This window comes from Drosophila bipectinata, chromosome 3R, assembly GCF_030179905.1.
Source record: "Drosophila bipectinata strain 14024-0381.07 chromosome 3R, DbipHiC1v2, whole genome shotgun sequence".
Taxonomy (NCBI): Eukaryota; Metazoa; Arthropoda; class Insecta; order Diptera; family Drosophilidae; genus Drosophila; species Drosophila bipectinata.
This window is the reverse complement of record NC_091739.1, coordinates 4,444,870-4,458,467: the sequence shown is the minus strand read 5'-3', so window position 1 is coordinate 4,458,467 and position 13,598 is coordinate 4,444,870. Positions and strand designations below refer to the sequence as shown.

Here is a 13,598-nt window from a genome sequence, read left to right as displayed (position 1 = left end):
GTTTGAAGTTTTACACACATCTCAAGGATTTGCATGTGCCCCAGGAAGGTTTTTCAGAAAAGGTTTTCCTTTCACTTTTCTTCGAACTTTGATTAGTCAAATGAGCTGGTTCTTTGTTGCACTTCAGGTGTTAAGAGGCTGGCGAGTGGGCTTTCATTGGCCAGAAAAGGTGAATGCCAGCTGAAAAGTGTCTAAGAACCTGCTAACGAAGTAGCTGGATGCCAATTTTTCAACTGACTTGACACTTTCTCTTAATTAGGACTCCCGCTTGGCTGGAAAGGAGTCGGGGAGCATTTCCCAAAAGAATACCCCAAAAATAGGAAGACAGCTTGCCAAAAGCGGAAAACCAGAAGAACGGAAAACCCCCTGTTGGAACAATGCCAAAATAATTAGCTCCTATTGATGGTGTCTGAATCAAACTCCCTGGGCGTGACACGTCACAATATATCCACAAACGCCCCGCCAGCGATCGCAGATCCTAAGAGTCCTGCGGCTGCTGCAGCCTGCTGGCAAATAAATCTCCAAAAGAAAGTCAACCAAGTTGGAGAAGAATGAGGAAAGGGAGCGAATGTCTTGGCACGGGACAACGGCCTCTAGATTATCAAAATGACAGCCAGCCGGCATCCAGCATTGTTGCAGCTTCATCATTTTCATTTTTCTTCCCATTTTGCAGACGCACAGCACCAATATCCTTGCCACATCAGCAGCTGCAGTGCCAAGGACCTCGAGCAATTGCCCCCTCTTCTTTGAGGGAAATGTTTCACTTATTTGAGGTCCTTCCTCCTCCTTGGGCTGCTTCTTGGTGTGTGTAGTTCCTTGTGTTTTATCAAGCGCATTATTTTTGCATATACATATTTTCACACACAAGCATTCCTTGCACTTTTTGATTTTTTTTTTTTTTTTGTGCCTTTATGGCAGAGATTTTTGCATTTTGCGCGCATTTCTACACCAAAAAAAAAGCACCACCGGCTGAAGGTTTGGTTGCCTCAGATCCTTCAGGTCCTACTCCTGCTCCTGGAAAAGGGAGATGGAAAAGGAACCGGAGAAGCCCGTTGACGACGTCGTCACCCCATGGGCAAAACTTTTCATTATGCTATTTCTCCTTCTCCCTAACTTTTTGTGCCTCACGGCAGTTTTTAGTTCTACACTTAAAGAAAAAATTATTAATATTTCTTGTTTAATTTGTTTTTTAAAATTCTATTCTTAAACTATTTTAAAATAGTAATACTTAGTCGATTTAAAATGTTCATAGTTTTCTTTCAAGTCCAAGTTGTTCATTTAAAATATTCATTAAAAACCTAATTTATTAAAATAATATTTTTAACTTACTCTTCTATTTTCTTAATCTTATTTTTATTAGTCCCTTATATCTTGTGTTTTTGTTTCCCATTTAAGTGTCTTAGACCCCTAATTTTCTGAGTGTGCCTCCCTGTTTTCCGGCTTCCTTCCTTATTTGCTCCTTTGCTTCCTTGCTTCGCTCGGCTGCTCCTGCTCGGTTCCTTGCGTGTGCATTTGCCACATAGCTCGCGCCAAGAAAACGCATATGCCACCTCGATCGCCCATCGGTAATCCTGCTCCTTACACAAGGACACACTCACACTAGAGCGGGCACACAGACGGAGGCATGCAATCGCATTTGAAATGAAGCAAAAATTTAATGAATCGTGGCAAGGGGCCAAGGCAGGGCCACAAGAACCGAGAAGTCTCAGGGAAAACTCTCCAAAGTCTGTGCCACAAGGAGCAGCTGCTCGACGGCAGGGCGGAGGGTTCAACTTGATCCTCGAATCCGACTCGAACTCGTATTAGTGGTAAAGCACCACCAGTCCCAACCAGCAGCCGAAGCACCACCATCACCGGCAATAGTTTACCTCCCGATCGATCGACTTGGGTCACCACAAGACTTGGCACAAAGTCCCAAGAATATTGATGAGGTTTGCTGAAGAAGATAGGGATTTTTCTTAAAATTATAATAAGGTAGATGGCAAAAAAAGGCACTTGAGTACAAAAGAAAATGTTTAATATTTTAAAGAAGAAAAAAACATTCTTGAGAAAATGAATATTAAATAACAATAGTACCGATATTAAAAAAAACCGCACTTTCTTCCCTTAAATGTGCTGTCTTTATTTGGGGTTTATCTGTTCTCCATGCACCCAAGATGCATTTATGGGGGTACTGCATACAAAATAAATTTTGGTGGAGTTCCAATAATGTGGTGCGGCTGAAAAACATTAGGGGCATGAAGACAGTTGCTCTGCTACATAAATAAATGAAACTGCCAGCGTGACAATGACCCCAAATGTAATTAATACGCTGCTGAAAATGCAGCAGTTCCGTTAGAGCTAGGAATTCCAAGGGGAGTGGAAAAGTCGTGGTGGAAATGAAAAGAAATTATTCCGAGTTCGCGTTGTGCATATGTGGGGCACTTATCTTGCTACTGTCTTAGGTTAGGGACATCGCAAAGCAAACAGTTCGTTGAACTTCCTTAGAGCGTGCCACATACACCGCGTCCTATCTATGGGGCGGCATAAAAAACAGACACAAACTTCCCAGAAATCCATCACATGTGATAAGCAATAGGGAATTAGACAAACTATGAGGAACTATATTTAGATTGCCATACATATAACGGAAAGGGGCCAGAATACAAAAAATAGTCTCTAAAGCAACATTCCTTGAGGTATTTACATTTTTGTGGAGTTTTTATAAATATTTGATAGGCTTGAGCGGTAAAATAATGTATTGGGTTGTTCAAGGTATTTTGGAATTAACTTTAGGGTTTTATAAAGCAAGATTATGGGCTGAATAAAGTTATCTTTATGAAAGTTATCGGTTCGAATTATAAATATTTGGGAGGGAATTTAAAACTTACTTGTTTAGTTATATCCCTCTATAAACCAATTTCTTATGACTATTTCCATTAACTGAAAATCGCACTGCAAGCTGCAAGTGGCACCTTAATTTCACCTTTTGTCCATTAACTCTTTATGAAAATGGATCGGCTTGGTGGAGCAGGTCAATAATTCCAAATTAAGCTCAATTATGCTAAACAAGAGTTCGATTCAATTGGCGCTGCTCCAACCCCTGTGGCTCCCCATCGAATTCATTAGCCAACAATGCTCAATTGGTGGTAAGAACCCGAAGGGCATTGGTAAGACATTAAGGTATTTGCCGTTTTGGGGGGATGATCGAATCGAATTGGGGAGACCCAAGGAGACCCCTTTAGCTAGGGATCACTTACCGAATTTGTCGCCCGGCGATAAGGACGCTGGCACCTAGAAAACATTAGTGTATCAGTCTGCACATTAAAACCGCACAAAATATGGGACAGATGTTTGGTAACGAAAGGTTCTTGGCTTGCGCCAAGGAAAACACACAAATTGAAGGTGTCAAGCTGACTCTGACGCGAAGGAGTGGGATCATCAAGGGAGGAGAGGGTGAGTTTAAGGACGACGGAGGGAGGACGAAGGAGCGGCAAAGCCGGCTGCCAGGACCTCATTATTCGCTGCATTTGCTCGCTTCGCTTGGCTCGTCTTGGCTCATAGCTGTGTTACAGTTTTGCCTCCTTCAAGACGAAAACCCCGCGCACTTTGGCACGAGCTACGATCAGCTGTAGTTAGGGGGATGAAACGCCGAGTCTTCCAGGTGGCGGCGTCTAGCTTCGTCCTGGCAAGGAAACCAGTTACACAGCAAGAAAAAGTGAATGCACCATACAAAAAATTTATTTAGGTTTAGAGGCAATCGGTCTAAAATATGTTTTCTTTATCTTTATTGAGAGAATTACTCTCCTCTTAACATAAAATTCCATATGTCTTATTCTGAATCCACATTTTCTTTCAGTGCACTTTTAGCCACCCCTAAGACATCTTGACGACTGTCTTGAGCATTGGAAATTGTGCAAAATCGATTACAATGATTGCATTTTGGAGACGGAAGAAGCCAGGAATTCGGGGATGGAAGCTGCCCGGCAGCAGAATCGCAGCTATTGCAGGACAATAGCCGATGTGCGCCGGAAGAATAATGGCATAAACATTGGACCCTATTGTTAAGGGGACTGCAAGATGTGCGCCAGGAGCCCGGTGTTGCACTGATTTTCCTTGGCTGGCCATTGTGCGATGCATTGTTGATTTCTTGATTCCGTTTCTACCTCGGAGATTTTTGCACAGCCGCTTTCTGGTGACATTGCGCAATGATTACCGTTGTGCGCAGCTAATGTCCTGCCAGTAATTTATATGATTTGAAGGAAGAAGTAAAAGTGAAGGAGGGGCGACTGTTTCCTTGTGCCTCGTGCCGTTTTCAGTCGTCTAGATGGCCCGGTGTGCCGGACAATGTGCTCCCTTTCTGTGGTCAGTCGCTTGCCGTTCTATTGCACAAATTTGACTATTGTCCTGCCGGGTTTTGATCGAATATTAAAGATCCCGGGCTGTAGAGGACTGTACCCAGCTGCGAGCTCGAGTTTGTTTAGACGGGGGGCAGCAATAGAGCTTTTGCAGCTGCTCCTGCTGATGTTGATGTGCACCGCCCTGATTTATGTCACCCATGTAATCGCCGCACTGATTAAGCTGCTCACGGTCGTTGACTCGACAAGGACTCGTCGAGTGCAGCTGCCGCCCGTAGGAGCAGCATCATCAACAGGACTATCCGTTGAACGAAATCAGAGCCAGACTATCATCAACCGCCGCCAGCATGAGACAGCACCTGCCTGTTTACAACTTTTACAACGGGAACGTGCCATATCCTGGGGGTTGGCAACCACCCCAAAAAAGCAGCATTAGCACCACCACCAACACCACCACTAGTTCACTGTACCGAAATTCGTTGGAAAATCATGTGGAAGTTTTTCAGTTGGCACTATAAAAAAGTTTATGAACAATCCCCCTTTTGTTGCAAACAATACAGGTTTAAATAATGGACTTGCCTGTAGGTTTAAAATTTTTAAAGAAACAAAACATATTTGATTAGAGTTTTAGAAATACATAAATGTGATGCTAGATTTTTGTTTCAGTGATGAAGTCCTTCCACCAGCAAAATGCCACCCTCTGGCGCACTCTCAGCCGTTAGATTCACACGCGCATTATCCTGGCGCTGGTTTTGCGCTGGCGCACTGTACCAGGATAACGACGCCAGCACCGCCGCCACCACCATCACCAGCCACCACTACCAGCAGTACCAATAAAATTACCACCACCGCCATATAGGATCAATTAAGCGACTCGAGTTGTGCGGAAATGGTATTCACTTGTTTTCATTTTTCCAGCCCGGGGGTGAACGCTTCCCATTTCGCGCAGGACTCTCAAACGCACGTGCGCTAGATCCTGATCCTGCTGCGCTCGCCCCTGCGCCTGCTCCTGCGCCTGCGCCACACTTTCGCGCATTTCTGGGACTGACAAAAGGATCTGCTGGCGCATACACACCCTCTACACCATTTGTATTTGATATCCTGATGCCGGGCCCTCTAACAATGCCACTTTTAATGCAAATACAATCGCACATCCTTTCGATCCTGGCGCACAAAGGGACGCATATTAACAATTTTGTCAAGAATAAACACATTTCATGCGGGCCAAATATAAATATACATATTTTCAAAATAGAACGTAGAACGTGCCTAGGAAATTCTATGGCAATTCCAAATGAAAATTGTATCCGGCACACGTGCCAAATTGAAAGGATTCGTCGAAAATGCTGATCACGGTTTTCGGGTCTCGTTGTTAAATATTTTGGTGGGCGTGAGGTGGGATTTGGAAAATTACGAATTTAGTGGAAATACTTCCGAGAAGGACATACTTACTTGTAATTAGAACACCTCGAAAATAAAGCATTAAGTAAGATTTTAAATAAATTGCCTAATAATATCTAGTTACTAATTTTTGCAAGACGCAGAAGATTTCTTGAATATCTTTCATCTCCGCTTTCAAATATGATATGCGGAGAACTCACTCAGCACTCGAGACCCAGAACTATTCGCATATGAATGTGTACAAATTATAGATACATATGAAGAGATGTGAATTTTTTTTTGTCTTATTTTATATCAGACCCCCAAAGACATACCAAAGGCAAGACACAGCCAGAGTCCCAGACATGCCATGCAAACGAAGTTATTTTTGTAGAAATCCAAACCTGCAGTGAGTGAATTATGAGCCAGCGCTGTCAAGGCTATATGGGAATGGGCTGATGCTTGGCAAGCGACACACACACGGTGGGAACTCGGATCGGGGAACGGGGTATTAATGCCCGGAGATACCATACACCATACACCATACACATAGGTGTGATCGCGGGAGGACGGGAACACCTTAAGGCCGAGTGCAGGGAACAGGTTGCAGCCCCGAGATTCCGAACAATAGGTAGACAAACTCACGTACCCTTGATCTTGGCTGGTTGTGTTGCCTTGTTTCTAACATTTTTGAAATCTGCGCAATCTTTTTTGGTATGCACGGTCTTAGTCTTGGGCTGTCAATAAGGTTTCCCATACTGTGATGGCAAGACAGCTATTTTTCAGCTAATTTTTAAGGGGTTTGTGTAAGTATTTTTCGGAAAAAGAAAGAAATATATAAAAGAAACTAATACGTTTGTTAAATTAAATAATTTTGGGATGTACTAAAGGTCTTTTTAAAACATAAGATCTTAAGCAACACCCTTAAAGTTATATTTAAAACTGATTCAAGCTGAGATAATGTATCTATTTAATCTTAAAATAGCTACTTCTTTAAGGCTAGTAACTATATATTTAGTTCTTTCTTAAATATTTTAAAATTATTGAATTATAGGCATATATGTATCTTTGTATTGATAGAACATTTTTAAGAATTTATTTAAAATATTTTATAAGAATTTATTTAAAATCGTTTAAAATATTTAAAAATCTATCTTTTTCTAAAATTGTTTTGGCATTTAAATCCAGCAACACTGTTTGCATCTTCAGGTTGCTCAGATTGCTCAGGTTGTTGTTTCTCTTACTCCTGCTGATGATGATGATGTTTGATGTTGATCATCGGCAATGACTAGGAAATATTGCCTTTCCTAAGAAGGATTTGTGTCAGCAAACGTGACTCGAAATACCAAGTTCCGAGTGCATGTATATGTATATGTATTTGATTGCTGATCCCTTTGTGTGTGCCTATTGTTTGAATAGTTAATTATGGGCTGGATCGGCGGACACTCCTTTCAGCCGGGCGGAGTGCGAGAGGCTCAGGATCTGAAAACAAAAGGGAAGCCTTTATCCCGCTCCCGCTCCCAGTGGCAGCTCGGATTGTTTTGCCGCCATAATCATTTTTAACCATAATTTGGGAATTATTTTTAAAATTTTTTCGAATTTTCACATAGTGAGTGGGCGGGGGGTGGCCCATGGGCGTGGCTGCATTGACAACTGCTGACAATGACTTCATTTGTGTGCCAACCGGCAGGGCTGACAAGCATCATGAAGAAAAAAAGAAAAAATGACAAGACGAACTCCCAAAATTCTGTTTTGCAGATTAATATTGCACACATATGGCGAGGATGGTTAGGATCAGTTGATGGATCGATGGAGTACTTGTCGAAAAATTCATAAACGTCATGTGCCCTTTGTCTGGACCACAAAGAACTGAATGCTGAATGTGTGCAATTACCGATATTCTGGCGAAAGATTGCAGTTCAACAATCCATGAGATGAGCATGTGATTGCACTTGTAACGCCTTGAAATTTTGGATAGATAATTTCAAAAATTTCGACGGTAGTTTCCAAGGATAGAATGGATAATCTTTTTTTCCCTAACCCAGAGTTATGATCACTTCATTTTGCTCATTAGGACTTATAAAATTCTCTAAATTATGGTGTAGGTTTTCATTTTAAAATAGTACACAGGACAGGATATCTATAATGATAGATCTTCCACTAACAAACAAAACAGGTTTAAGTTATTCGAACTTTCTTGTTGGCTATTTATCCGTTAGAAACGTAATACTATTTACAATTTTAATATATTTAAGCCTCTTAAAGTACCTTAATATTGTCTTTGCTCATCGCGGATGCGTTTCCCATCAAGGGCCAGGCAACCTAGATCAGACTTCAGATCTCAGCACGAAGTGGAGAATCCCTATTGATCCCGATACCTTCCCAGAAGATCAACTTTCTTATGCAACCCCCTCGGTGAACCCTGCACCACCACCGCACACCCCAACTGAGACCATGAGTGGAAACTGCATAAGGACATGAGGCAATTGCAAATTGACATGGACCATTTGCCGATGTCTTCGGGATCTTCAAGTTTTCCCACTCGCATCCCACGGTTGCGAGGTAAAAATGCACCCATGTCACATAAATAAAATTTGTATATACGATTAAATTTGAAATTCGAATCGTAATGCATCTCGTGGCGAGGTAGGGAGAGCTCCTGTCAGTCAGGACGAACGGAAGACGGAAGGGCAGACAGTCCGTCGATTCCTGGCATCCCTAACCCTCCTAAAGGGGCACATGATAGACAAAATCTTGTCATAACTTTGATGTTGGAAGTAAAACAATGAAATTGGCTGTCCTGCTGCTGAGACTTGCTTTTTTGCTTTCTTGGTTTTCGTCTTTCTAGCCCCTTTCAAGGTGAACGAGCCATCCTTATCCCAGGACCTTTGGACCTATGTATACCTCGACTATCCTGTCTGGGAATGGAAATGGTGCGAAATGGGTGCAGCTGCCGCGGGGAAAACCGTTTGGGCTGATTATGCAACAACCACGAGCACATCGATGCCATCTAATGTGCTGTGTAATTCGTTGAGACATTGAAAAATTACTGGACCACGATGATTTTAAGATGATTTTTTGACTGATTTCACTTGGCCCTACCCCCGTGTCATGGGGAATTTGTCAAGAGTCCGAGCCGTTCCGAGAACCACAAAAACTGCGCATTAGGCAAGATCAAAATCAGCGCACTAGATCGGGATCCAGAGATGCCCAGTTTCTGGTTCTAACCTCCTCTCCTGCCGCACCAGCCCTCCCTCGTCTTCGCATCTCATCCCATATTCATTGTCCCGGATCTGGTCAGGCAAATACAAATTGCCTATGGAAAGGAAAGGGTTGGGCCAAATGTGTTGATGGCTGTGCCGCTTTCCAGTTTGTAACGCGATAAGATCGGTTCGGATCACATCAATCCCAAGGAATGCTATCCCTAAGAACGTTAATCAATTAATTACATGCTGTGCCGGCATGGAGGGAGCGAGGAAGAAAGGATTCGCCATCGACAAAGGGTTGCCCCTTTCCACTTTCTTGATTTATTTCCGACATGTCCCTAGGCTATCTATATATTGGCATGGGGCGGCGACTTTCCTCGGGAAATTAGCTTGACCAGTGGTCAGTTCGTGGGCCAGTCGCGTGGCTGATATTAATATACAAATAAAATATTGACCATCATTCAAAAGGGTTGAGCAATAGATCACAGGCGGAGGGTCTCTGTTGATCTAACACGAAGTCAAGATCGCGAAGTCAAGATTGTTTTGGGGGTAGGGAGTTCTTCCTGTGAGGTACTATAACATATAGACTTTACAAATAAGATTTAAATTATTATCTTTATTATTTTTTGCGACTAAGGCCAGCCAAGATTGCATCGAAGGCCAATATAATTTATACAAAACGCTTATCTTGAATTTTAGGGACAAGGTTAGTGTGGATGCTATTTTAAGAACCCGTATATCTGGGACACACAACCCAGGATTTGCGCGCCAAAAAGTCGAGCCACTTGAGAAGTCATCCAAGGCTCGTAAAAAACCGAGAAATGGAAAGATCTCAACTGCCTGCTGTGTGGGAACCAAATCGATCCGGTTGCATGTGACAAGAACAACAAAATTTTGCACTGCCTGTCGGACGGACTTGCAGAAAGAGATCAGAACTGTTTCATTGTGTGCAACACTTGTTTTAGTTTTGTTGTTGCACATATTGTGACCCAAATTACGTTTTGGCGAAAACAAAACCGGCCATAGAAACCTGCAGCATACATTTGAAAGGAATGGCAATGTGCCGAGCACAAGGCGAGCAAATGTCCTGCATAAATGGGCAACCACTTGACGAGGACAATGGACTGGCCGCTGCTACTATTCAAATTATAGAGAAAATTGCCAGTAAAACACAAACTAATTGTGTTTGCCAATACATTTCGGAGCTGCAGCTATCCCACATCGGGAGGAGGTGCCCTGGGAAAATTATCAAAAAAAAAGTCCAAAACAGATCACATTGGAGTTGGCCTGGGAAACTCAAGTGGCACTCAGCGTGTGCTCTTTGATGGAGTTTCATCGATGCTATTTTGCCTGGCTGCAATGTGGCAGGCAGATGATGATCCCTACAGCACTACCAGTCCCAATCTAATCTAGCTTTTCGCATCACCCTGAACTGGCCTGGAAACCCCGATATGAGCGACAAGCATATCAAAATCGAATTGAAATGCGCGCAACTCATAAAAATATATTAATAAACATGGGAGAAAGAAGGCACCCTAGAAAACGAAGTTGCCGGGAAATTGAAATACTCTAGCTATGAAGTTCCTTCATATACCTCAAGAAATAAATAATAAATTTATATAAAAGTACACTTCTACGAACTTATTGGTAATAGCACTATTAAGACTGGCAAAAATAACTATTTTGTAGAGAATTTTCCATCTTAAATCTACCATGCTTTTGCAAAAATTGAAATACCCTCCATCTTAGGGCATTAAAATAAACATACCATATCTAAGCATGTCAAGAACATTGTTCGCCTATTAGAGCGAATATGTATGTTGATCTACATATGGAATACTCCACCCCCAGATGTTTCTACTGCGATACAATAATAACTTTTGTTGTACTACTGGGCCGTTAAAAATGTGGAGAGGGAACAGAGAGTAACGTTGATTAGTACTTCCTGAGGCTGCTGTATAGTCCAGATACGACCAGCAGTATTTCCATATCATTCCACAATGCTATAAAAAAAAACATTGGCATAGAGCTCCGCCAACAAACAAACAAACAAACAAATACAACAAGCAAACAGCTACAAGAACAGGAACTTGGGGTGCACAGAGGAGCTTGAACTTAGCTTATCAGGGTGGTACCATTTGGAGCAGTTGCCTTGGGGGACCTATGCCTACCAGTAGAGCTCTTCTTTGAAGATATTGTAAGGAACTCGAAGAAATACTCAGGTGTTTGATATTGTACTTCGTGTTCTTTAAAAGGCTTAGCGAGGAGCTTGACAGTTTCCGGTTGGAGCTCAACTAAAGCTTCCAATCCCTGAAATCAGTGCCATCATATCTTCAAATTCATTAAGGTGACTTCCTTTCGGCACATCGCATGGGGACCGAACACCCACCCAGGGAGATGGCATGCCATTCAGCATTAATGGACAATTGATTTCCTCCTTTTCAGCTTTCTTTCACATTTAAACTCTGAACCCGGCAATTGATTGTCCCGGAGAGAGCTTCATTTTACGGACAATGCGGCGCTATACCATATAGTGTATGGGTGTGCGTTCTCTAACATCGAAATGAATTGCTTATTTTGACATTTATTAAAGCTTTAAATAAAATTTATGCAGAGAATCAATTAGTGGAGCAAGACCATAAAGGCGGAATGAAAAATGAGAAAAGGCGAAGAGTTGATGGTGGAGAAGAGTCGTGGGGAGGGGGAGGGGAACGACACGCAGCCGAAAGTCAAGTAACGAAATGTATCTTGAAGATATTTCTCACAATCAGTTTGTAGACAAGGGAAAAGAACAGAACCAGGCGATGTGACTAAAAAAATATAACAACAACATACATATTGTATCTGCGGCGGTGGCCAAAGGCAAGGGCAAAAAGACAACAAAATCACATGGAAGAAGGCAGCGAAAGATAAACAGAATACATATCCAACGAATACGTTTACGAATACCTCTGGCTCCTTTTCTCTCAAACGAGTCCTGCACTCACACCAGTACGAACAAGGTTTTGGCGCAAAAAAACCTACGGCTATTCCGTCTTCACCTACTTCTTCGCTGCTGCACTTCTGCTCTTCGTCCTTCTCCCTCTCGAAGGAGCGGAGCGGAGCGGCCTTCTCCTCAAGAGTGCAAGAAATCTCAGTGCCGTGCCTCCTGCCTCCTGCCTCCTCCATCCTTTTTCCTCAGCTCGTGTTGAGGAATTTGCGCGCGCACGTTGTGCCTGCTCCTTGCTCTCCTATCCCCCTCCTCAGATCCTTTCACACACACACACCATCACAAAGCAGGATCTCCTCAGGAATTCCTCCTTCTTGCTGCCTATATCCTTCGGCCTTTGGTCGATCAGCTGACTGAGAGGGAACCGCTATCCTTGTCTAACTGTTTTTTTTCTTTGCGCCTTGGCGAGGATGGGTATTTGTTCTAATCAGTATCCTTGCGCTGCTCTTCCCACCTTATGTATAAGGACACTTCCCCTGCCTGGGTATTTACCCCTGAGATGTGTTATGTAGGAGAGGAGTAGGGGTACGAGGTTTAAGATTCAAGTTAATATTATTTGGAATAAAATCAGACATTACTCATACGCCTAGACTGGCTCCTCTTGGGGCCTGCTTCTAATTGCCTTGCCTTGTCTGCCGAACATAAAAAGAACACACACCAATACTGTCGTATGGGGACCGCCCAGTCTTTAGCCCACAGCCACCCCACCACCCCTTAACCCTTTGGACGTGATTTGCGAAATGCGCGCGCGCGCGCAAATGTATCTCAAAGTTTGCACACTTCGCATGGCTCAAACCCTCACACACACAGGCGAATGCTGGCAACAAAAAGCCCACTTCTTGGAATTTCGATTTACAATTTGGCTGTTTTTGTTGGTCCTGTGTTTTTTAATATATACATATATATATTAAAGCCCCCTCCATTCACATTGTTGCTGCAATTTCTCTCTCTGCGGCCTATTCCCATTCTTTGGCCCGCAATCAAATCAGCGCTCGGATGTGTGGGTTTTTTTGCATACGTTTGGATTTCTCCGTTCTTGCCCTTTCCCTGCCTCCCAATCTTCTGGATGTGGCGATAGTACTGTGGGCTTTCAGATAATTCCAAAGCTATGACTACGTTGGATGAATAGCTGAAACTGAAAATACAATGAATGTGGAGACTGCGGCACTCCATTCGCCCCAGAACCTCTCCGCTTGGCCCACTGTTCCCAGCATCTGGCTATGAATGGGCTGGGGCCTGGGCTCTTTCATTCCCTCTTCCCCTATGCGCTTTTTTAACTTGTTCAAAACCACTTTATGATTTCTGAGTCCTTTTTTGTTTGGGTTTCTTGGTTGTTTTCCATAAAGATGATCCTCGGCTCTTCCTGCAGCAACAACAAAAGCTCAAAGGAATTCTTCGGAATGAAACCGTAGCTCATTTGGCTGCTTCGGCGGGCGGAACTGGGAAAAATCATTTACTTTGTGGATGGTTTGGGGTACTGTGAGTGATATTGGCAGTGGATGCTCGGCTCGCAGGCGATCTTACAACAACACACTTGCGCTGCAGCCCATGGGTGTCCAGCCCCCTCGGTGCTGACCCCTCCCGTCCACGCAAGTGACTCCCGCAGGGCCTCGGCGCATATGTAACTCGATTTTTGCTTTAACTTTGCCGCGATTCCATACAAAACAAGGAGGCAGTGGAGCATTG

General features: G+C 43.2%; 1 protein-coding gene across 1 annotated transcript; it reads right to left on the bottom strand.

Annotated features, from left to right (window-relative positions):
• Nucleotides 1-13,024: 13,024 nt before the first annotated feature.
• Nucleotides 13,025-13,365, bottom strand: LOC108127994 (uncharacterized). Its single transcript, XM_017245343.2, is given in 3 exon segments — nucleotides 13,025-13,228; nucleotides 13,230-13,266; nucleotides 13,268-13,365. Coding segments are annotated over 3 exon segments (339 nt in total).
• Nucleotides 13,366-13,598: the final 233 nt, after the last annotated feature.